Source organism: Chaetodon auriga, chromosome 10, assembly GCF_051107435.1.
Source record: "Chaetodon auriga isolate fChaAug3 chromosome 10, fChaAug3.hap1, whole genome shotgun sequence".
Taxonomy (NCBI): Eukaryota; Metazoa; Chordata; class Actinopteri; order Chaetodontiformes; family Chaetodontidae; genus Chaetodon; species Chaetodon auriga.
The window spans coordinates 3,579,239-3,601,857 of NC_135083.1; the positions used below are offsets into that span (position 1 = coordinate 3,579,239).

The 22,619-nt window shown below is 47.1% G+C and overlaps 1 protein-coding gene across 4 annotated transcripts; it reads right to left on the minus strand.

Moving 5' to 3' along the window:
- Positions 1–904: 904 nt before the first annotated feature.
- On the minus strand, positions 905–20,443 carry nfatc2a (nuclear factor of activated T cells 2a). 4 transcript variants are annotated; one of them, XM_076739981.1, is made up of 10 exons: positions 20,358–20,443; positions 17,457–18,390; positions 17,185–17,353; positions 14,671–14,873; positions 14,392–14,564; positions 12,310–12,450; positions 10,169–10,224; positions 9,901–10,060; positions 9,072–9,785; positions 905–2,847 (listed from the first exon to the last, which is right to left on the minus strand). In XM_076739981.1, exons 1-10 carry the CDS (start codon positions 20,413–20,415, stop codon positions 2,792–2,794), a joined length of 2,664 nt encoding a protein of 887 aa, XP_076596096.1. In that variant the 5' UTR covers positions 20,416–20,443; the 3' UTR covers positions 905–2,791. The 4 variants fall into 4 exon arrangements, with proteins under 4 accessions (XP_076596096.1, XP_076596095.1, XP_076596094.1 ...); XM_076739980.1 differs by lacking the exon at positions 20,358–20,443 and adding an exon at positions 18,788–19,069 and having other exon boundaries at positions 9,928–10,060; XM_076739979.1 differs by lacking the exon at positions 20,358–20,443 and adding an exon at positions 18,788–19,069 and having other exon boundaries at positions 9,078–9,785.
- Between the last annotated feature and the right edge of the window lie 2,176 nt (positions 20,444–22,619).

Consider the following 22,619-nt stretch of genomic DNA (forward strand, 5'->3'; position numbering starts at 1 on the left):
TTGATTTGCAGTTAAAGCAATGCTGATGTTGTGGCCTGTTAAAGCTCCGTGGCCTCTGCGTCAGGATGAGCTCAGCCTTCTCTTTTCCCCCTTTTTCTTTTCTTTTTTTTTTTTTAAGAACACAAAAGCGAGCTGAATGAAATGCCAAGCTCATCATGTAGTTCATTCTTGTTTGATTTCACACAATAAATCTGTATGCGGTCCACACTCATTACGCCATCGAGTGCTAAAGGGCGCGTGAGTCATCGTGGCATATCTGCATGAGTGGGCCGTATGAGGCGGCTCACGCAGCGGAGCCCACGTGCTCCCTTTTCACCCGCGGTGATGTCATAACCAGAGACTTCCTGAACACAAGGTTCATTCACAGAGCCCTCCTCCCGACACGGGGACAGAGCACCAAACAAGTCGTCGCCATAGCAACCTCAGCCTCCGGCCATGCCAGTCCCCTTCTTGTTGTTGTTTTCTGTTCGATGGAGCAGCGTGTTTACTGCGCACGGACGCACGCGTCTGGGCGAATGGCACGTCGTTTCAGGGCTGAAACTTTGAGCTGTGAGCATTTTCATGTTGTGTGGATTCTAAACAAACATGCCGGGCCTCCCATGAGTCTGTCTGCTGCTGCCTCAGGATGGCATGATGAGTCACTGTCTGCTGGAGCCACAAACTTTCAATTTTCCCCTCATGAGAGGCAGCAGAGAGAGGAGGGACACCTATGAGCCTCTTCATCATCAGACCTCTGCGCCCACCTGAGGCCACGCTCCACCATCACCCTCTGAGAGTAACTGCACAGTAAAACCAGCACGACCACCATGGATACGATTATTATTTATTGCTACTTTTAAGGATACAAAAATAACATGAAAGGAGGCACAAAGTGTAGTAGACTCAAACCAGAACAAATACATGACAACTATCAACACAGAAAAATAAAATAAGACCGTATTAATAACCCTTTTAAAGACTGTAAATAACAAATGCATAAACAAAATATAACCTATTAAAGGCAGACTTGAAAGTTGACGTTTTATGTTGTAATAAACCGATAAAATAAATGATATGATAACTATAGCATGGTGTGTATAATAAACACAAGAGACAGGCGACAAACTGTTTCTATATTAGTCGACTTCAGCCACACTTTGATATTTACAGAAAAGGGGAAAAACTATTTAATATAGATTACATTCAAGAAAATGACAAAAGCTCTTGTGCTGCATTGGCTCAATGAGAAAAACCATTAAGAGATCAATATTAGCTTCACTGATATCACAAAATAAAATCTTATTTTCTATCAAATAGGCGCCTCAAGTATTAAACGTTGAGATTCAGTCTTAGATTTGACTTCTAGTGTGTGTTCTTACCACTTTTCTTCACTTACAATCACACAAATGGCACTTTTAATGTACTCCAATTCAGTCAGTGAAATATACATTTTTTTTTTCAAACTAATCTTTAAAGCTGTATTTGTACATGAGTTATACACACTGTGTTTCCTCTACTGTGCTGACAGTGTGTATAAAGTAGAATTATAGCAAATAAAATGTGCACTCTGTACATCAGCATGAAGCTTCTGCATCGGCAGCGTTTAGCTTTGAGTATACTGATTGTCATTACGGACGCACTCAGATTCAACTATCCACAAAACAACGCACACAGTAAAGCTTTGGAGTATTTTGTTTTAGACTGTGGAAGCAGCCACAGACGTTATTACAATCACCTTCAACAGCAACGCAAACAGACCAAAAAAAAAAAAAAAAAGATTAAAAAAAGCAAGAAGACCACCTTTAAATCTGAGTGGGCAAAACCTCTCGCTTCAGTTTGCATGAGCCAGACTTCAGAAACATTTTCAAAACATTTTCAATGCAAGACTGAAAAAAAAAAAAATCAACTCGAGCAAAGAAATCGTGTAAAAATGTCAACCGACGCTGAAGCATCGCTGGCCCCCAGAGGCCACTTCGGCATTATCACCTGAATATAATGCAATATATATTTTCTGAATATAAAATGGTACATTATTCACATGACAAATATTATATAAAAAAGCAATAACATGACCCCCTGTTATTGAAAACAGTGCATATTAGGAGGCGTCACAATAGTTCATATGCTTAAGGCAGGTGTGCGCTTCGCTTCAGTTAGAAAACTGCACTTAAAATGAGATGATCGGCTTGTAAGCTCAGGACTATCCTTTCATGTAAAACTGCATATGAAGACACACACACACACAAAATACACACTCTGTGCAAGAAGAATTAAAGCTGTTGGCCGCGAGAGATGTTTGATGAATCGTGTTTGGGCTGTGACACTGAGCTGCAGGCCGGCCAATGAGAAAATTCCACCTGTCTGAAGCTGCCGCGCGCTACATGGCCATCCTTCGCTGGTATGAGGCAAACAGGTGTGAGCGTACCGCCTGTGCAGTACGGCTAATGCTACTCTGAAAACAATACAGAAACTCCTAAGAATAAGGCACATTGTCCTGTTTCTCCCATCGCTTTGCTGGGAGCCTGCTGAGTGCTGGTGTCGACGCTGCGGGACGGACGAGTTGTTGTGTTTGCCGAGTGAAACTGTTTATTGCAGGAAAAGGTCCAAAGCAAACACAGCCGGCGGGAGCTGATACTTCTATCTGTGCGGCTAAAGAAAATGAGGAAGAGAGCGTCTGATTGTTGGTGGACGTGCGTCACCTCGCTGGAAGGTTGAAGGCTCGGTGTGTATGTGTGTGTGTGTGTGTGTGTGTGGGTCACTGGGGAGGCGGGATGGGGGGGGGGTGTTGTCATTTCCTGTCCAGGTCTCTCCTCTATGTCTGCCCTCTGGCCTGAACCCCCGTCAGATCCTTTCTTATGATCTCATTCACTGTGAAGCAGAGGAAGAGAGGGATGTTAGACAGTGATAAGATCAGTTTACCTGTTTTTACAGCCACATTCAGAACTAATGCTAAAACAGAAACGTTCTGATTATTGATTATATAATTCCATTGATCGTATTCCTGAAATACTGCAGACAGAAGAGGCGCTGAACAGGCAAGCAAGTATATTTTCTGGCACCACATGCAGAAGGTTCACTAAAGCTGCGTTAAACTGAAAATTACCCAAATTGTACTTGTGTGTGCTAAAAGCTGTACTCAAGATGTGCTTAGATATTACGTAATTATACTACTGATGTGTAAAATAGTACACTTATAAGAGCACACCTTAAGTTTCCAAAGCATCTCAGGTGTGCACTTAAGTATACTTTGATCACACTTAGAGCATATCAACGATCATCACACTCGATATGTAATGAAGCACCAAAGATGTACTCACAGATGTGTAGAAATAAACCTTTAACACACTTAAAAGAGTCTGGAAACATACACTTTGCCTTGGGCGCGCACACACACACACACACACACACACTCACACAAAGGCTTTGTGCGAGAAAACAAAAGAACAACAACAAAGCAAAAACAGCGGCGGCGGCGATGGAGCTGCAAGCAACAGGAAGACGATCTGTCCATGGTGGGGAGTGGACTCATGTTCTGACAGGTTGACATTTGATGGGAGGGAGATAACAGCTGCATTAATGTTGAGTAGCCACTAGAGGTAGAGCTGTGCAAGAGCCTACGAGCGATCACTTCCTGTTGCTGGGATGACTGCAAGTGTGTGTATACACATCAGCCGAAGAGGAAGGGGGTTGAAATGGAAACTTTCAGTGTCATGGTTCTAAAAATAGAATCACGATGTGCAGCTGGCGGGGGGGCATAAAACCTTTGTCATGCATTGAAAATCATATTAAATATTAATTTCTGGATTTTGAATGATGGAGCTTGTTTATATGCGGCAACATGTGAGTGTTTGAAGCTCTGTTGTGTGTGTGTGCTGGTAAAAATAACCGCTGACGGCAGGAGGAAGTGTAACTGAGACTGCTGCGTGTACCTGTGCTCACCTGTTTAAACACGGCGAGAAAATGGCATGCGATCATCAGGTAGCTCTGCAGCAGGCGGGAAGGAATGAGGAGAATGCGTAACACGTCACCTCTCCAGCTTGCCCACGCCGACTGCGCCCGAGCTGCGGCGTTTACGTGGGAGCTCGGGCCTGGAAGCCGACCCGTCTGTGTACACTGGCACTCGGAGACATTACAGGCCGGTGCCACTGCTTCCACCGTGCCTCGGGGAACTCATTAGGGTCGATGAGTAATATAAGTATTTCAAAGAGTGGGCCAAAAAAGCTCTTTGCCTGTAACCAAGCCATTACGGAGCATATCGTGTCTGTGATTCTGTAACCATGGCTCCACTTTGGGTTATTCAACCAAAGTTAAAAATGTCCGCGTTGGGATCTGAATGTCAGCACCGGTGGCTCATTCAGTAAAGAAAATTTGGCAGCAGCTCCGTTGTGTAATGTGCTAAATACGGATCTACAGCCAGCAGCCATTAGCTTAGCTTTCAATAACAACTGAAAACAGGCGGAAACAGCTAGCCTGGCTCTCTGCAAAGGTTAAAAACATCTTCCTCTTTGGGCATGTCCAGGCTAGCTGCTTCCCCCGTTTCCAGTCATTTCACTAAACTAGGCTAAGCTAATGGGCTGCTAGCTGTAGCTACACATTTAAGGGACAAATAGAGAGTGCTATCAATCTTTTCATCTGCTTTAATCCCTCACAAGAAGGCTCGAGTAAAATGATTCCCTTAAACTCAAAAGAGTGAGATATTAAGATGGTTCACAGCTGAAATAACCACCAGCTACACGTTTGCTGCTACCTCGCACTGCTTTGTTATAGAGGTGACAGTTGGCTCTATTTAAAGCCTTGATTTACATGGTGGCGAGACAAAGGGTGCAACTATTAAAACACATGTAAAATGAAACCGGACACCATCTCACCCACACATGAGGAGACAGTGTGAAGAGCAGAGCGGCTCGTCGCAAAATTACCCAAAAGAAAGTGACGGCATATTTCAGACTACCAGTCTAGAGGTTTAAATGAAAGCAGAGGCTGGAAGATACTTCGAACTGAAACAACGAGGCACGCTCAACTGCACAAAGTGTTCGAAATCCGATCAATCAATCAGACAGATTCTCCTCCGTCCAACAAACCGATCTTTGTCCGTCTCTTTTTTGGCCTCGCCGTCCTTTCTGATCATTTTCAGATGTGAAAAAGTAACAGCAGCTCAACACTGAGCACATTTTACAGCCAGAGCGGCATCTCAGAGCTGCAGAGCGGCGGGAGCAGCCAAAGCGGGCGCTCTGCTGTCGTCACAACATCAGCGTCCCTGTTTATTTTAGTCTGTAGTGGAATTCCCTCCGACACCTAATGCCTTAGAGAAACTTTCATCTCCCCAGCAGTGCCACAGGATTTTTCCCGAGCATAAAACAAGCTCAGAGAAGCAGCGGGTGCGCCGCAGTGGGGCGGCATACAGTGGGGCTTTACTGAATCTAATGAAGGGTTGGCACGGAGCGGCTATTTGAGGCTGGCCCCGGGAACACTCGGGCTAGTCTGTTCAATAGGTGAGTGTCTGGCTCCGGAGTTCTGCACCAATGAGCTGCACTGTTTACCGACGGTGGGAGGACAGAGAGAGACACCCTGTACAGTAGCTGACTCAGACGCTGCACACTGCCTGCTGCGAGCTGGAATGTGTGTGTTTGTGTGTTTGCAAGTATTTGCATGTTCACACAGTGTGTGTGTTTGTGTTGTGGAAGGCTGCGCAGTATGTTGATGGGTTGCATATGACTGGAGAGATTCGAGAGAGGATCGCAATGACAGCATGAGGCTGAAAATCAGAGGTAGGAAGTGGAGAAAGTGGACTGACAGCTAACCACCAGCCTAACCACAGACCGGCGTGTCAGTGCCGACATTCTTCAGGTCTGTCTTCAGACAAAGCTGACGCACCCACATGCACAGCGAAAGAGCTATTAGTCACTGTTATTGTTCCTTCTCTCTACGCCGGCTGTCAGGAGATGCCTTTCAAATATGTCTCCAATGGAAGAAATGGTGGACGGATCCAGTTCCTCTGTTTCTGTGCAAGAATGTGATCCAAAGTTCAACTGAAGCTGCTATGAGGGACTCTTTGTGTTACTGTCCCTCCTCCACAGATCAGCAACGCGAGGGAATTTCACACTCAGGAAACTAACTTTGGAAGAAATCTCCTCGATGTGATCAGCTCAGAGTAGCAGCACGGCGCTCGGGATGTCTCAGATGGTTGGTTGGTTTGTTGGTTGGTCCACCACTCAACTGAAATATCTCAACACTTATGGAATGACATTTACAGTTTTGAGTGAAATTGAGTCTCAACAACTCTTTCTAATAAAATTCTGTATAAAAATTGATATCAGCAGGTCAAAGATTCAATCCAAATACCTGCAACACTACTCAAGCCTCAGCTATCCTATCTGTTTGGCTGTCGTTAGCATGCTAACACCCTAAATCATGACAGTAAACATGGTTTGGTGAACATTAAACAAGCTTATTGTAAAAGCATTGAGCTCAAAGCGCTGCTGCGGCTCAGTGCAGCCTCACAGAGCCACTAGTGCGGCTGCAGACTCTGCATAAAACCAGGACTGTGAACTCTGAACCCGTTATCTTCCAGCATAATTGCGTTTGGAAGAAAAGTCTTCACAGTGTGGTGTGAAGGAACAATTACAGCAACCGATGAATCCTGCACATGTGAGCGTTGTTTCAGAAGATCTATCCTTTAAAACGCTGACAAGAATGAACAGAAATGACCAAAGTCACTGAAAACACTCTGTGAATTCAACAATAACAGCGCCTCAAAGCAGCCGTCCTCCCTGCGGCTGATACGGCTACGCTGTGTATTTGATCAAGCCTTTCAAATGGGATGGAAGTGAGCTGAGACTAATGCGTGCCCATCAGGCTGCTGCTGTGTGCTTTATCTCTGCTGTCCTGATCTCTACCTGCTGGAACAATTTCACCTGCTCCACTGCCTCTAGGCTTTATTCCACACCCACTAAATCTGTCACTCTCCGCCTTCGGAGGCGACACCATTGGCTCTTTGTCTGTTTTAACAAGCTGCGCGGCGTAAAGGGAGCCACGCCGCGCATTCTTGACTTGTGTCGATCAAATGCGAGGCAGGCCCAGACAGGTATCTCTCTGATTAGATAGAATAAATAAATAAATAAATACAAACATCAATCAATAGACTGTTTGAGAACATGGGAACTTGAAGATAGAAGCGTGGGAGAGATTCTGGGCCAAGTTTTGGTACAAAACGAAAATATGTGACATTCATTTTAACACTCTTCACTAAAGTTGACACAGTTCAGGCATTTCGGAGATGTGACAGTTATCGACCACAACACTGCGACGATACCAGGATGTGGCTTCACCCTTCTTTCAGAAATGACTCAAGGCTGAAACGCATCTCGACGCTGACAAAAAATGTGTCTGGTAGTCCCAATTTAAATGATTGTTTTGTGGCCGGGATCACACCTCTACACCTTTGCAGTCAAACACAGGGGGATTTTTTTGACCACGCTTATCTTCTCACCCTTTGTCTAAAAAAATTATTTTGAATATCGGGAAGTCCCCTTTTTTTCCTCATTAAATGATGTGGGTGGGTAGATTATCACCTGTAGCAGTGATAAGCAGGGGGCACACGATCCAAATGCAACTGCTGGTGCATTATAAATAAGGCTGGAACAGTCAGGGATGTGGTATTATGAACATAATAAACTGTATTTGCATGCAACGTGCTTATTATTATATCATGGCTTTAAAATAATAACGTCGCCTGCAGGTCTCGTGTAAAAGGAGGCAATTAAAAAGAATTAACCGCTAATTCTGCAGTTAGTTTTTACGAGTTTTCCAGGGAAAAGGTGGCGCGCTATTTGAATAAAAACTCAACAAAGATGCAGAGGCACCTCGGGAAGCCGAGCGGCCGTCATCACCTTCTGATGATGGGAGGATCAAAGAGGAGGCCCGCTTTGACTGCTCCTCCAGCTCCTTGTTAATTCACCAGCTCACAGCGCTGTTGCTGTTTACTGGGGAGGGAAACCCTGCGAGTTCCATCCAAAAAACACAAATTCCATCGCTGGCCTTTTTTTTTTTCTCTCTCTCTTCGTTTCATTTTTTCCATTGAAACACACGCACGCACACAACCCCTTCCCTTTTCCTGCGAACCACCCTCCTGCTATCTTACAGGGATCAGGCTGGATTTCTGGAGCAGAGCAGCTGCAAAAAGGAATTTCTAGTGCCAGATTGGCAGAATCCCGCGGTCGGAAAAAAAGCTAATCCTCTGGTGGGTTCCCCCACAGAATCGAGGGGCGTAAGGCCAAGGAGAAGCCCTGGCCAACTACAACAAACAAAGAGGCTTTCCCCAGCTCTCCCAGGCAGCACGTTCCACTGTTTGACAATGGTTGCCATGGAAGTTGTTTTTCACTTCATAACAGTGTCAACATGTCCAGGCGGTCAGGAGAGTGACACTTTTCTCTCCCTCCCTCTCCGTCTTTAATGCGAGCGAGGGAGAAAAAATCATTTCCTGATGTGTGGCGGTGCCAGATGAACCCCTGCGACCAGCACATGAACACCGCGGAACGCTGGACGGCGGCCTCACGTGACATACGCTGGAGAACAGAGACACACTGTCCCGCCTTCGGTCATTTCACTGTAAAACATACTACAGTTTGGAGAACCTTTAACTCCGAAGAAAGGAAGAGGTTGAGCCTGCCGCCTGCTGCTGGATGTGGCCTGACATTAATTCTGTCAGAGGGTAATGAGGTTGACAAGCATAAGTATAAACATATGACTCATAATCCCTGTTATTTCCACCTTGAGTGGAACAGAACCACAACTCCTGCCGTGGATTGTTTTAACAGCGTGAGCCTGTTCTGTTGGCTTTGTTCAGAGCGATACTATAGCACATAGATCAAACCCCAGTTGTGCACAAAGGAGATGGTGCAGATATCGTAAATATCCTTGAATTGTTCTGAGGAGAAGTCGTATCTCTGCCGGCCGTTCTTATCGTCCATCTCTTTCGAGAAAGGGAATTGTGCATATCCATCACTTGTCAGCCGCATTAATGCTAAAAACACACACTTTGAATGACGCAACAAGCTGTCCCACTCGCACTGAGTATGAAAGCATTAACTTACACTCACCATCATCTAGGTAGGCCTGGTCCAGGTTCTCCTCCTTGACCGTCACCCTCCTCTGTCCGTCTCCCGGAGCCTCCATCTGCCCCGTGCCGGGCGGAGCGCGGCCTTTCTGCTGCCCCTTCTGCACGTAGGGCTGCTGCTGGATCACGGTGGGATAGTGCTGAGGGTGGGTCACCGCCACCTGAGCCTGGGGGGGTGTGGGGGAGTGGGCGGTGGCGGCCTGTGGGGAGTAGGCGTCGCAGTAGATGACCTGCTGGCCGTCGGGCTGAGGAGCAGCGAGGGCTTGAGGGTCTCCTGCGCGAAGCAGGTGGTGGTTGGTGGGTGAGAACTGGATGATGGAAGGGTGCTGGCCGGCGCCGATGGGGCCTGCGGACTGAGCGGGAGAGCCGGTGTGGACCAGGACCGACCGGTGCGGGTCGGGCATCAACCCTCCAGCCTGCTGATAAAGGCCGGGGCCGCCACTCAGACTCTTCCCCCCGCGGGAGTAGACGATGGCCGGGCTCTGCTGCTGGAAACGTGCGTCTTGGTTCGGGAGGCTGGAGCTGAGGCGCTGGCAGGACGCCATGCCGGTGAGCAGGCCGTTGTCTGGATGGAGGACGCTGCGCTGGTTATGGTAGTAGGAGTGAGGGGATAAGCCCAGGATCTGGGGCATGGCAAAACCCATGTGGTCCGCTTCATACTCATCTATAGGCTCCGTCTTGATGGAAGGAGCTGTGAAGAGAAAAGTCAAAGAGACATCTGAGAGGAAGTGGTGCGTTCTTAATTAATGTAACAATTATTATCTGATCCCTTGACATTCGAGTCCCATCCTGTGAAATACGCATACCACAAAGAGGCTGAGCAGCTTTCTTACATGCCAGCGGTGTGTAGGTGAAATGTTGAGGCTGGCTGCGCTTCCTCTTGCCGTTAATGACGTAGAAGTTGACTTTGACAGGGTGGCAGACTGACGTGTCTCTGTAGGTCGGCACCTCCACAAACAGCATACTCTACGAGACGGCCATATGTGCGAAAAATTAATATTTAGTTTGAGCTAAATCATCATTTGACATGTGTTTAAATCATATTTAAGGAGCAGTCTGCGGTGTGACACGCACCGGTTGGCTCTTATCTTTGTCCACTGTTGCCTCCATTTCCCAGATCTGCTGCCCATCTAGAAAGAAGCACAGAGAGAAAGTGAAAAGCTAATCTTAAACAAGGTGGTAATTAACTCTGCAGGAAAGTGAGTACGGCTGATTGTTTCAAGATGTAGCAGACAGCTACAGCAGCTAACTCTGCAAGGCTTCAGGCTGTAAATTTGGAAAATGCTGAATCCTGGGAATCACCTTTTTTCTCAGTTCTCTGTGTTTTTCAAAGCTCTTTCTGTTTATTCAACTCAAACGCAGTCAGATACTGTAGATCTGCCACCACGACGTCTGTCTGCCAACATGTTTCCCATCTGATTGAAAATACACGCAGACAGAAAAAGTGCCTGTTGATAATATCACTTTTAAAACCACTTCCTCCGATGCCAGCCAGCACACCTACAGGAGGAGAGGATGCGCAGGTGTTTAGACCCAAACACTCATACCCTGGTCCATTAATCAGACATGCGTCCGCCTCCGGCGCCGACAGAAGCACGACGCTGTGATGAGAGCTGCGCAGCGCTCAACGTCTCAAACGGTTACGGCTGCTGATGTGATGTTACATCACACTCGGGTGAAAAAGCAGAAAAAACCAAACGGGCTTGTTGATGTAAACTCCACATGCCCCAACACATGATACGACATGTGCTGCACTGAGGTCTGTTTGGATGTGGCTGTAGGTGGGAAACCCTCTGTCAAACAGTGAATTACAAACACATGGCTGAAATGAGTCAGCAGGAGGAAGGGGGATTCCACGCATCTCGCCAACTTCTCCTTTTTTTTCTCTCTTAACTGTATTTTTATGATCAACTCTCTCCACGTCTCTCACAAAAAGTGATGACTGCTGCTTTCTTGGCGTTTGCGTTTGTTTGCGTTTTGTTGCAATTCTACTCTCAGGGATACCCCGACTGTTGTTCTCCCTCTGGAGATAGTTGTGTGCGGAGGTGGAAACGGGGCTGGAGCGAAAGCCCGAGCAGGCTTGACTTGGCTGGGGGAGCTCTCCTCCCTGTACGAGCTGAAGAGCCAGAGGCAGCTGTCTCTCATGCAGAGGGATTTCACAGCTGCTCCAGAACTTTGTGTCATGCACAAACTCTCCAAAACAATGGCAATCCCTCTCGCTAAGATTTCTTTTTCCGTCTCTGTCTTACTATCCATTACTGCGCTGTGTCGTAACACAGCGGCAGGGAACCCCGGAGAAGCAAGAAAAAAGGGAAAGCAGCCGGGGCACGCGGGTCCAGGTCTTGGTTGAGGTGGCCTGTGGAGTGCCTGCATTTAAAAAGGCAAGCACTCAGCAGTGGAGTCAGTGAGTCACAATAACACTTCTAACATAACCGTCCGCTCCACAGAGCCTTCGAGAAGCAGCTGAAGGTAAACTGTTTGGCAGGAGATCAACACAAAACCCGCCTTCAACTATAAATCCAACTCACATCCCAGAGCCATGAAAACAGGCCGAGGGAAACCCAGGATTCAACATGTGGCCGACCTTTGACCTTATACGAGTGACGCAAAGACATCAAAGTGCACCAATCAGGATAAAATCACTTCATTTTGGCTTCTACATTTCAACAGATTAGAAAAAAGGAAGCAATTACTTCAAGTACTCCTCCTAACTACTTTGTAAAAGTAGGTGCATCGAGGTGCATTTAAGCGTCAACCAGGGGCATCATCAAACGCACATGCAACAACCTTTCATGTGACACAGAGCTATTAATCACACAGCACGATAAGACATCATGGAAGTCAGTGAGGAAGAAAAGGGCAGAAGGAAGTGAGGCCGCGCTGTTATCACGGGGATCATGCAAATGAGTCCGTCTATACAATGACAGCGGTGAAATGTGAAAGCTGCAAACTGGTTACACAGACGTGGCTGCTTGTGAGTCATTAGTATCACTGGTGCTGTGGTGTTAGTGTGGCACTGTGTTGTGTAATAGCAGAACAAACAGATGCACACAGAGATTTCTTAGATTCAGTCACAGGTTTGGTTTCCAGGCAGCGCGGATCTTTAAGGTTCACCTGAATGCTGCTAAAAACCTATAAAAACCCCCCCTCCTTGTTTGAAAACAGAAAGTGAGTCTAATCTGTGAGTGAAGCTGGGATGGCTGGAGGCCACTCACCCTGGGTTTTCTCCATGAAGATGACCTTGGAATCGGAGCTGAAGTTCTGCCCGGTCAGGATCATCTGCTGGCCTCCCAGAACGGAGCAGCTGTCCATGTCCTGCTTCTCCACCATGGGAAGCTCATGTGCCGAGCGCTGGGCTGGGGAGACACACGGAGGGACGCCGTGCTACATTTACTGACTGTCTACTGTTGCATTCACTGTCTACTGTCGCGCACTCGCAGGAGGACAAACATTTAGCACCGAAACAACGAGTGAATCAATTAGTCGATTTACAGCAAAATATCTGACAACTGTTTTGGTAATTGATTAAGAGTGAGAGCATTTTTTCAAGGTAAAACAGTGAAAAAATGGCCAAAAATCCCCTGTTCAGTCTCTCCAATGTGACGTTTTTTTGCACAAGCTGCATCTAGTGATGGTTTTCACTATCAATCAATCTGCTGTTTCACTCTATTCTCTTCTTGTTCGTATATAAAAACTATTTGTTAATCAATTAGTTGATTTACAGCAAAATAACAGGAAAATCTTTTGATAATTGATGAATTGTTGGAGCCATTTTTCAGGCTAAAATATCCCACTCATTGTCTCAGGTGTGATGAGATACTGCTTTTCTCTCTTTTATATAATTGTAAATATTCTAGTTTTAGTTGACTGTATTTTCTTGATTGATTGGTGATATATCTGATGATGATAAACATAAACATGGGCTTTGGACCTGACAAAACAAGACAAAGACGTCACCTACCAGTTGTATGTCGTGTTTTTGGCTTTTCATAGACTGACCATGAACTAAAAAACCGGCAGAATGATCAATGATGACAATAATTGTTACTTGCAGTCTGAAACTACAGCAAGAAAACAAGCAACACTTGATCTGAGAGTTTTGTACTGATTTCCCACAAGCGCACGACAACATGTTACCAAGAAGTGATGCTGTTAAACAATAAAGAGGTGACGCTGAGTCATTCAGCGATAACAACCCTCGCTTTCACTTCTAATGAGTAGCAACATAAATCTGTCAAAATATAAAGTGCACTGTACAGGAGGAGGAAAAAGAAGAGGAGCGGTGAACGGTCTGATAACACAGCCATAAATACGACTCCTGCTGTGACCTCAAACACAATCTCACGTTCTAGAGGAGAAAGTGTGCAAACATGCCAAAATATTCCATTGTGATGGAGTATAGAGAGTTTGGATAATTCACTCAAACAATCGCTGATGTTGTTACTGTAGCGGGCACCAATGATCATGCAGCTCATTATCACACTCAGTCACTGAGGCGAGCTGAGGCCTCTACAACCCCCCCACCCCCCACCCCCCCCCGCCTACAAACGCAGCGGACGACACCAGCCTCCTCAAACACACCGTCACTGACAGGCTGCTTATCAACGGGCCTGACAGATGTGTCGCAGGCGTCACTGGAAGCAACTTTACGCCTGATTGGTTTTCAGTGACGGCGATTGTTCTGAAGTTCATCCTCCGGCGGGCGCTGCTTATTGTTCTGCCCTTTCTGTGATCGGAGAGCAGATGTGAGACGACAGTTATAAAATGATATTGCGTCCTGCGTCATGACTTTTTACAATGACGGGGGCATACTGCGCGCAGACGGTGTCACACTGATGTGATTAACGCCACGTCTTGACCAGGGTGTTGGTCAAAGCGAGATAAATGGCCTTCTTGTTTGAGTTTTGATTACACCAGGTGCTTTAATAACACTGTGTACATATGCACTGATGTACCCAAACACAGACTTTACTACTGTGCACGTACAAACAGGTACACAGACACTGAAACATGCAGCGCCCGCCGACTGGATGGAGGCCCTGCTGCATAAAGACATCTTTGTGCGCAAAAGTGTGGACTATCAGTTCAGCTCCAAACTCATTTGAATGTGGGTTCCTTTTTTTTATGATGCTTATTTTGTGTAAAGTTTTGGTGCCTGTTGAAACCATCAGCAGTTTGACCTCGACGGAACGCGTACATGAGGAAATCATAAAGCAAAGCCATCAAAACTGTGTTCTTAAGATGAGGCAAAAGAGCACAGAAAGAGAAAAAAGAGAGTTTTACGCGCAGCTGCTTACAGCACTCGATGGGATGCGACGCCGCCTGGAGAGAGACGTGCTGTCCTCCAGGCTGAGGTATGTGCACACGGAACACAAGACGAACTCGGGTGTTTTTCCGCCCGACGTCTGTCTCGCCTTTCCTCAGCTCGATGTCGGCGTTCCTGAGTTTCAGGATCCCAGCACAGTCGATTCTGAGAGAGGGGATGAAACCGTAAGTGACAACAGAAAAAAAAGGCAGGCAGAGAGGGAAGGCGTAAAAACTATTCAGACATCGAGTGCACGATCTTATATTCTCACATTGCTTTCATGTTGTTCTTTGGCTCCAGGGGGATCTCAAGGACTTTGGTGCCGTGGATAATCTTCTCAAAGCTGGTGGTGGTAACTGTCTTGCCAGTTATGCGGTGCACTTGATAAAAGGCGTGAGGCTTGAGGATGCGCTCGTCGGCCGTCCCGATGAAGATCTGCAGGCCGAGCGGCTCCTTGCCTCTGTAGCCATGCAACTGCACACACAAAAAAATCAGAAACTCCAGGTGTTGTTTCCTCCAGAGGTGGCTAATCAGCGTCAGACCGTCTCTCTGCAGAAACCAGCAGAGAGCTCACATCCTACAGCCTAGCACTCGTTCTGTCCTAACTGGATGCCTTTCACTGAGAACTGAAAGTGTCAAAAACACCCAGTCTGACTGTTTTAAGGTCCTGAAAAGTGTGAGATAGGTGACGCTGCGGGGTGGCGACAGAGAAAGCGAGATGGCACTTTTAACCTGAGGGTGCCTCCTGAGGAAACCTGCAAAAACCACAAACTTGCATCTAAATGCTGTTTTTGTGCAAACAGTGCCGTGCATAAGCTTTGCCATAGAATACAACCATGAACTGGTTGCAGAGGGATGGAACAAACACTACAGATAAGATAAAATAAGATACAACTTCATTAATCCCCGCTGGGGAAATTAGGGTGGTGACAACAAGCAATAGCAGCAGGAAGGGAATGAAAACAACTATATATACACATACAAAAGGAGTATAAAAAATAATATTGCTATTGGGAAAAAAAAGTTTAAATTGCACCTGATAAAATACGGATAATTAATTCAGTGTTTTGTACTGAAGTAGATAAAACAACAAAGTAGGACAAATGTATAAGTATAGGCTCAGTATGATGTGAAACACACACACCGGAGTGCAAACAGTAGGCGTGTGAACTCAGTGCTACATTAAACAGTGTACTGACTGCTGGAATGAAGGACCTGCGGGTGCGTTCCTTCTTTCAAGGCGGATGCTGAAGGAGCTGCTGAAGGCCCCCGCCGTCCCATGCAGGGGGTGAGAGGGGTTAACGGGTGACTTTGCACTTAGTTTCTAACTCCAGAAAGCGTAAGTCTGACTGCCTGAGAAATGCAGAGTTTGTTTAAAATCAGATGGATTTCTACATCCTTTATATGTTAAAGAGCTGCAGATGATATTTTCCTGCTTCTTTTCCTCGTGGGCAGAAAAGCTTCGCACATCAGTCACATTTCAGAAGGGGTTATCTGCGTGGATGTTACTGACAGGCTCCACGGCAGCTGCTGAATGTGAGCGCTAACTATGGCAACATGAACGAGCAGGCTGGCTCCATATCCAGGTACCTGAGACACACACACACACACACACACACACACACACACACACACACACACACACACACGAAGCGAAACAGAGGAAGCCGACTGCAAACACTCAGGAGGCCGTGTGAGCGGTCGGCCGGTTGTCATGGCAGTGGCAGGAGCAGTGAGTCATGACAGAGAGCAGTGTAGGAAAAGTGGAGGGTACGAGGCTCAGGGAGGGGGAAGGAGGGAGGAAGAAGGAAAAACAGGACGAAGGAGAAGTGGAGGAGGAGGAGGAGGAGGAGGAGGAGAAAGATGAGGTGAAGGAGCGCAGCCGTGGCTAGCCAGGCCTGACCATCTGATTGGCCTGGCAAACCGGGCAGAACTGACCTCAGGGTGAGGCCTTCGGGGGGATGGACAGAAAATGGAAAAGGAGCAGGAGAAGCTTTCTTTCAGCTCCTACTATCCCCAACAAAAACAGCTTTGAAACATGGCCACGGTCACAAAGACAAGAGGAAGTTGGACCTACTGTGGGACGACGCAGCCGGCCTTAACTGTGTCACAGCTGATTTCAACACGCTGCGTTTGAAATCCGTGTTGTGACTGTAAGCAAACTTTTTTCCCCGATCTACAATTATCTTAACCACAGGCACTATTTTTTTTTTTTCTACACATGTCTAGAGAGGCTCGAAGTCAGCTTCCTAATTCGAGACCCACACAGCCGACAAACCAGTGCGTAAGAGGAAGTGAGGGACGGCATGAACACAGATCTGTTTGTGTGGTTAAACCCATCGGGGGAGAGGGGACACAACAGCAGACTACATTCAGCTGCACGGCGGAAAGAGAAAGAGAGAGGTTGTGTTTCTCATTGACCCCAGTTCATTTCAGAGGGTTATCGTGAGGCTGCGGGGTGGTTACGGCGTCAGGGCCTGCTTCGTTTCAGAAAGGGAGAAGCAGTAAAGGTGCGATGAGAGCAGAGTAACTCACATAGAGTCATTTTCATACAGTTGGCCAACGGCAATAACACCACCGCTGGGTGCATAATGAGTAGGAAATACCATTACACGCAAGCCCTCCCATCAGGGCTGCCTGAGGCTCCAAACTGGACGGCTAGTTTAGGGGACAAGATGCCTTCATGTGGTCATTCAGCGCTTTGAGCTGCGGTGTTAGCTTCATAATTCACTGCTGATTTAAAAGATAAAGCACTTTGTTTATTTAATCGTGCTTTTGGCCGTACCTGAACGACAGGATGCCCTCCTGTGGGGGCTTTGACTGCACCCCTGCTCCCCTCTGTCTCATAGTGAGCCCGGTGGTGCGGCTTGGGCTGCACCTCAATGTGGAGCTCGTACTGGTCTGTGCGATGCGGGATCGGCCATTCCAGCGGGGGGAGAGAAGCCACAGGGATGCTGCAGAACAGGGAGGATACAGGAGAGGACAGAAATCATTAGTTATGCTCATTAGAAGATGTAAATTCAGAAGCAATAAGTCATTGCATTGCTGCTCATTTACCTGCAGATGCTGGAAACCAGCGGTTTGGGCCAGATTGGGGGGATAACAAAGAACGGCTCCGCAGCAGATTTGGGTTTTATGTCCTGGTCGCAGGACACCAAGTAGTTCCCTTCTACGTGGTTCTCTGGGTACAGAGTGTAAACCTGGTTGGACGTCTTGACTATTTTCGTGGGCACCAGGCCTGGCTGACCTGTGCCAAAGCCATTCATGGCATCAGCGAGGCTGCTGTGTGTATAGTGGGCACCTGTGCCGTGGTCGTCATGGCTGCTGTGAGGGGAGGGACTGCGGGAGCGGTGCCCGGGGACTAAGCCTGGATTCCTGTACATGTCGTAGGTGCGTTTGCCCTGCGGGGAGGTGGAGCGGGAGCCAGGTCTGGGGGAGGGCGAGCGGGGCCCCAGGCAGCCGTCCTCAGCTAGGCTGGTGCCAGGAGAGGTGCCCGGGGAGGTGCGCGGGGAGCCAGTGTGGATGTTCTGCAATCTGGGGCAGAGGTCTCCGGGGTTCTGGCCGCTACTGGGGGACACGCAAGGAGATGCCCAGGGGGAGTAACTCTCCGAGTGCCAGCTGGTGGAGGAGTTGCTGCTGGCTGGACTCAGGCACTGGGGCTCACGGTAGGCGAGGTTTTCATGGCCAGGCACGGTGAGGGTGGGTCTGGGGCTAATGTTCAGGTGGTGGTTCTGCAGGGAGTCCCGACCATGGTTGTAGTGCTCACGGGAGGGGGTGATTTCGATCCGCGGGCTTATGGCCAGGCCTGCAGGCCGGGTACTGTCCAGATAGCTTCTGGCCTCCTGGTTCTCATATCCTGTGAGAACCTCAGTGTTGTGTTCACTGTAGGGGGGGCTGCAGGACTTGATGCCGTACGGGGAGGCCTCCTCCAGAGGGAAAGCCTGCTCAGACTCGGGGCTGAGGACTTTGTGAGATGCAAGGTTGGGATCATCTGCAGGGAGGAAAGATGAAAAATCATCACAAAACACACACTAGAAAAACACCCGAAATGTTTCCAGAACAGCATTTTATCTCATCACAAAGGTTCATGGGCACGTCTCTAAACGACAGCCATCACGTCAGCTGCATACTTCCTATCATTAAAGTTGATTTTTAACTTTTATTTTAACATAAAACACAAGACGTCAGCAGGAAAAGACTTCGTGTTGACATTTTCTCTCACATGGCTACTACATGAACCCTCATCAAGAAGCCTGGCAATTGTACTTCCTGTTTGTCTTCTTCATTCACAGGAATAAAGCTTGCAGGCCATGAATTAACTCTGAGCCTGCAAATAACCAAGAGAGGAAGAGGAGTCAGCCCAGGCTGCCAAAAAGCATCGGACAAACCTTGATCTCCCCCCGCAAAGTCGCTGCAAGGTGGCTCATATTCAAACAAGTACTCAAACTCCAAATCCTCATCAGGGCAGCTGACTCGACTGAGCTCTTCCTCCAAATCTTTCTCGTCGTAAAAAGAGGTCATCTGTCTAAATTTGCTCCCAACGACTCCTCCGAGTTCAGGCGAAGCGACGGGGACGCGGCTGAGGTGTCGCGGCGCTGATGTGGATTTGGGGAACCTGTTCAAGTGTCAACTGATGCATCGGTGAGCTGCAGGAGGCGAAGCGCGCAAGTTTCCTGTTTCAGCTCGCCGCAGTTATTTTCAGACGAAGGCGGGTCTGTTTTCACGCCGAATGCAGAATTTTCGAGTTCATCTCTCTGTCTGTTCACGCCTCCTCGAGTCGCTGATGCGCCGCAGAGAGTAAAAAAGCCAAAGTGCAGCGTGGAGGTGGTGAATTAACTGCCCCATTCAAACAGATGAGCGAGTGTTTGGCTGACTGTGCAGCCTGCTGCTGCCCCCGGGTGTCTGACATGTTGCAGTGACACAGCAGGGTGCTGGCCGGGCTCATCACCCGTTTAACAACTGGCTGACAGCTCTCCATTAAAACAGGCATGTAGCGGCACCGTGTCATGACATACAGGTAGATGGACGGATTAAAGAGTGGACTGAAGCACATTAACGCACCTCTCTGCATCGTGACAGCCTGTCGACTGAATTACATGAACTCAATCTGCCGATGTGTGCTCTTTTGTTACAGTTCTTAAAACGTGCACAGGTTGGGACTCCTGAGGGAATCCCCAGATTTACGCACGACGCAGCGCAGATTCCAGGGCGTTCCTTCACTTGTAGCCGTACAGCCAACTTTATGCTCAGTCAGCAAACCAAAGTGACGGACAACATTTTTCTGATCTTTCTGGTGGTCTCCAAGTCTCAACCTGACTACAATATTGATTATGGGTTAATTTGGACATGAAACCCAAGAGAACCAGAGCCAGTGGCGAAACATGCACCACATCAGAGAGGGTAAAAATAAAATTCCGGCTGCTTTACTCCTAATTATGTTTTTTACTGAGGAAAAATATAATTAGCATCATATTCGAATCGTTAAATAAGTTTAAATGTGGACACCTGGGCTAAAGTCTTAATTATAGTCACAGCATGCGGTAGTCAGGCAGGCTCAAGTGATTTCTAAAATACACAATATAGCCACATACTGATGTCTGACAGCAAGTCTGAACTCACATTAACTTTATTTTCTTTAGTCATACCTGGTGTCTCTGCTATTCTGCGCTGACAAACTTAAGATTATTTTACTACTGATTACTCCAGTCACACGCTGCTGTCTTTAACGTGTCCTTCTACGCGTTTCCCAGCGATGCCAAAACGCGCGCTGTGCGTCGATCAGCGTGTTTCTTCCCAAACATCAACATCCAAACTAGCTCTGAAATGTTAGGCAGGCAACTGACACATGACATTACAGCTCACATCAACACGGCCTGAAACAGTCCAGGGCCAACACTACTCTATCAATTGAAAATGAAATGGTTTGATTACCAGATAATCACAACACTTCAGCAGTACCTTGATCCATCGACCTCATGGTGTGGTACTGTGCCAGCCTCCAAGTCTCTCTAAACATCTGGAGAAAAAGCGAAAAATCGAGAAAAAGAGAAATTACTTTCCGCTAAAAACCATAGCAGAAGAAGCTCTCTTCAGTTACAAAATGTTGAAAAGAGACGAAACAGAAGAAAAAATCTTTCTGTACACGTTCAGAAAGTTCACGCGGCGACACAGCAGCTGCGCGCAAACTCCTTTTCTTCTCAAAAAACATGCAGCCGCATCAGCCCCGGCAGTGGTTCTGGTATGAAGTCCCCCTTCCTAGAGCTCTATAAGGATTACTTGAGTATCAAGAGCGGCTTCCTTCCCCGCTCTGGGTGTTTATAATGGTCCAATGCTGTAAAATAACGGGATTCCCTCAGTGTTTCCTCCTGTTTGTGCGCCTTTGCCATGGAAACCTGGAGCCGGTCCATGTCGGAGACTCAGGGCTTTCCTGCAAAGCCCCACACTCAGGAATCCATGACGTCTCCGGCTCCCGCGCCAAGGCATTTCTGCGGCTTCTCTCAGACAGTAGCACACAAGAACTTCATTGTGGGGATGAAGAAATTACTGTAGGACGCAGGAGGAGAGAGAGAGAGCGCGAGGGGGAAGAGAGAAGTTTGATTTACATTACATGAAATTTACTTAACAGTTTACTACACTGTTCTGTCTCACAGTTCTTCCAATTTGTGAACAATTGTAGACAGACGGCTCTAAGATGTTTATTTATTCAGGGTGAGTTTAAGTGGCCACGCTTAGTTGACGGTTTGGACACCGAATACAGAGAATTCCACTGAGGGAAGAAGCTGCTATCCAGGAAATCTGCAGCATCTTCTGATACTCGTCTGGAAAAAGAAAAAAAGACCACTACATAGACTGACCCCAGCTCTCAGGAGGACAAACTCTCCATTGCAATACGAGGTTACATAAGGTAGCATCCAAAGGGGAACACAGGCTCTGGATCTCCTGCATTCATCTCTGCTGAAACCTTATTTAGTTTCCTGTCAGACCAAAAACACACACTCACTTTTTCATTTCCACACAAAGCCGTATCAGCTGCTTGTGTTGTGGAAGGATGTGTGTGTGTGTGTGTGTGTGTGTGTGTGTGTGTGTGTGTGTGTGTAGAGTCCCAGTCTTCTTTGAATAAATCACACGAGGATCTCTTGTATAACAGCGGTCAGGATATTTCTTGCAGTAGCCTACAGCACTCGTCTCATACTACCTCAAACCTGACACCGACCTCACTCCAGAGTTGGCAAACAGTCTCTATACGTGTCTGAGTCATGTCTCACTTTATGTACTAGCAAGTCTATTAATAGCTGTGTTGAGGTTCCCTTTTAATTTCTAACCAGATAACGAAGGCTGTAACGCCTTAAATCATCCGCAACGTCAACAGGCTCGCTGCGGTTTAGGAGCTTAAACCTTGAACCCTGAGCAGCAGCAGCTGATCTTTGTTTGCTTCATCCAGCTAATAGATCACTGCCTTCACAGCCATTAGCAATAAATCCAGGTGTTTTCAGGTAGCGAGAGCACACAGCTCAAATTCATCCTGAATCCGTTTGCTTAAGTCAAGAAACAGGTAGTTGAACCTGTTTCAAGAGGGGCTGTTTTAACATTAACATATTGCCCAGGAGAGGAAGCTGTAGAATAAACCATCCAGAGGAGCCAAGTTAAACTACACATCCCTGCTCCAGTGCCATGAACTGATGCCTGCTCTGCTGCGTTCAGTGCACAGCTCCAAAACCTACACGAAGAAAGACAACCCACAAACGAAAGGTTGGATTTAGCGGAAAATCATTTCCTCTTTTGAACTTTCCAGATGTGCGTAGTGTCGTCTGATTGTGTTTAAAGGACATTTTAATGCAGCTTTGATGCAAACACACTGATTGGCTTTCTTCAGCCAGGTGGAAAGACCTACAACACTCTCACATCTGTGCATTAAATGTGAAACTCGATCCATGAGGGTGGTTAGCTTAGCATAAAATAACAACTTAAAGCATGGGGGGACAGCTATGGCTCATTAATTCACACATTAAATCTAATTTTTTGTATTTATTTAGCTTCAGAGTTGCTGGTCAGCAGACAGAGCCGGGCTAGCTGTTTCCCCCTGCTCCCAGTTTTTATGCTATGCTAAGCTAATCTGCAGCTTCATATTTACCACACAGATGAGAGCAGCACTGATGTTCCCATCGAACTCTCAGCATGAATTTCTCAACATGTTTGTAATAAAATTCATCACACCACACT

Excerpts from the sequence above, each read along its gene's own strand:
- nfatc2a (XM_076739978.1), bottom strand. The coding sequence starts at position 18,920 with ATGACCTCTTTTTACGACGAGAAAGATTTGGAGGAAGAGCTCAGTCGA. Across the intron at positions 17,354-17,456 it reads CTGGTTTCCAGCATCTGCAG|CATCCCTGTGGCTTCTCTCC; the intron begins GTAAATGAGCAG and ends CCTGTTCTGCAG. Across the intron at positions 14,874-17,184 it reads GAGGGCATCCTGTCGTTCAG|TTGCATGGCTACAGAGGCAA; the intron begins GTACGGCCAAAA and ends TTGTGTGTGCAG.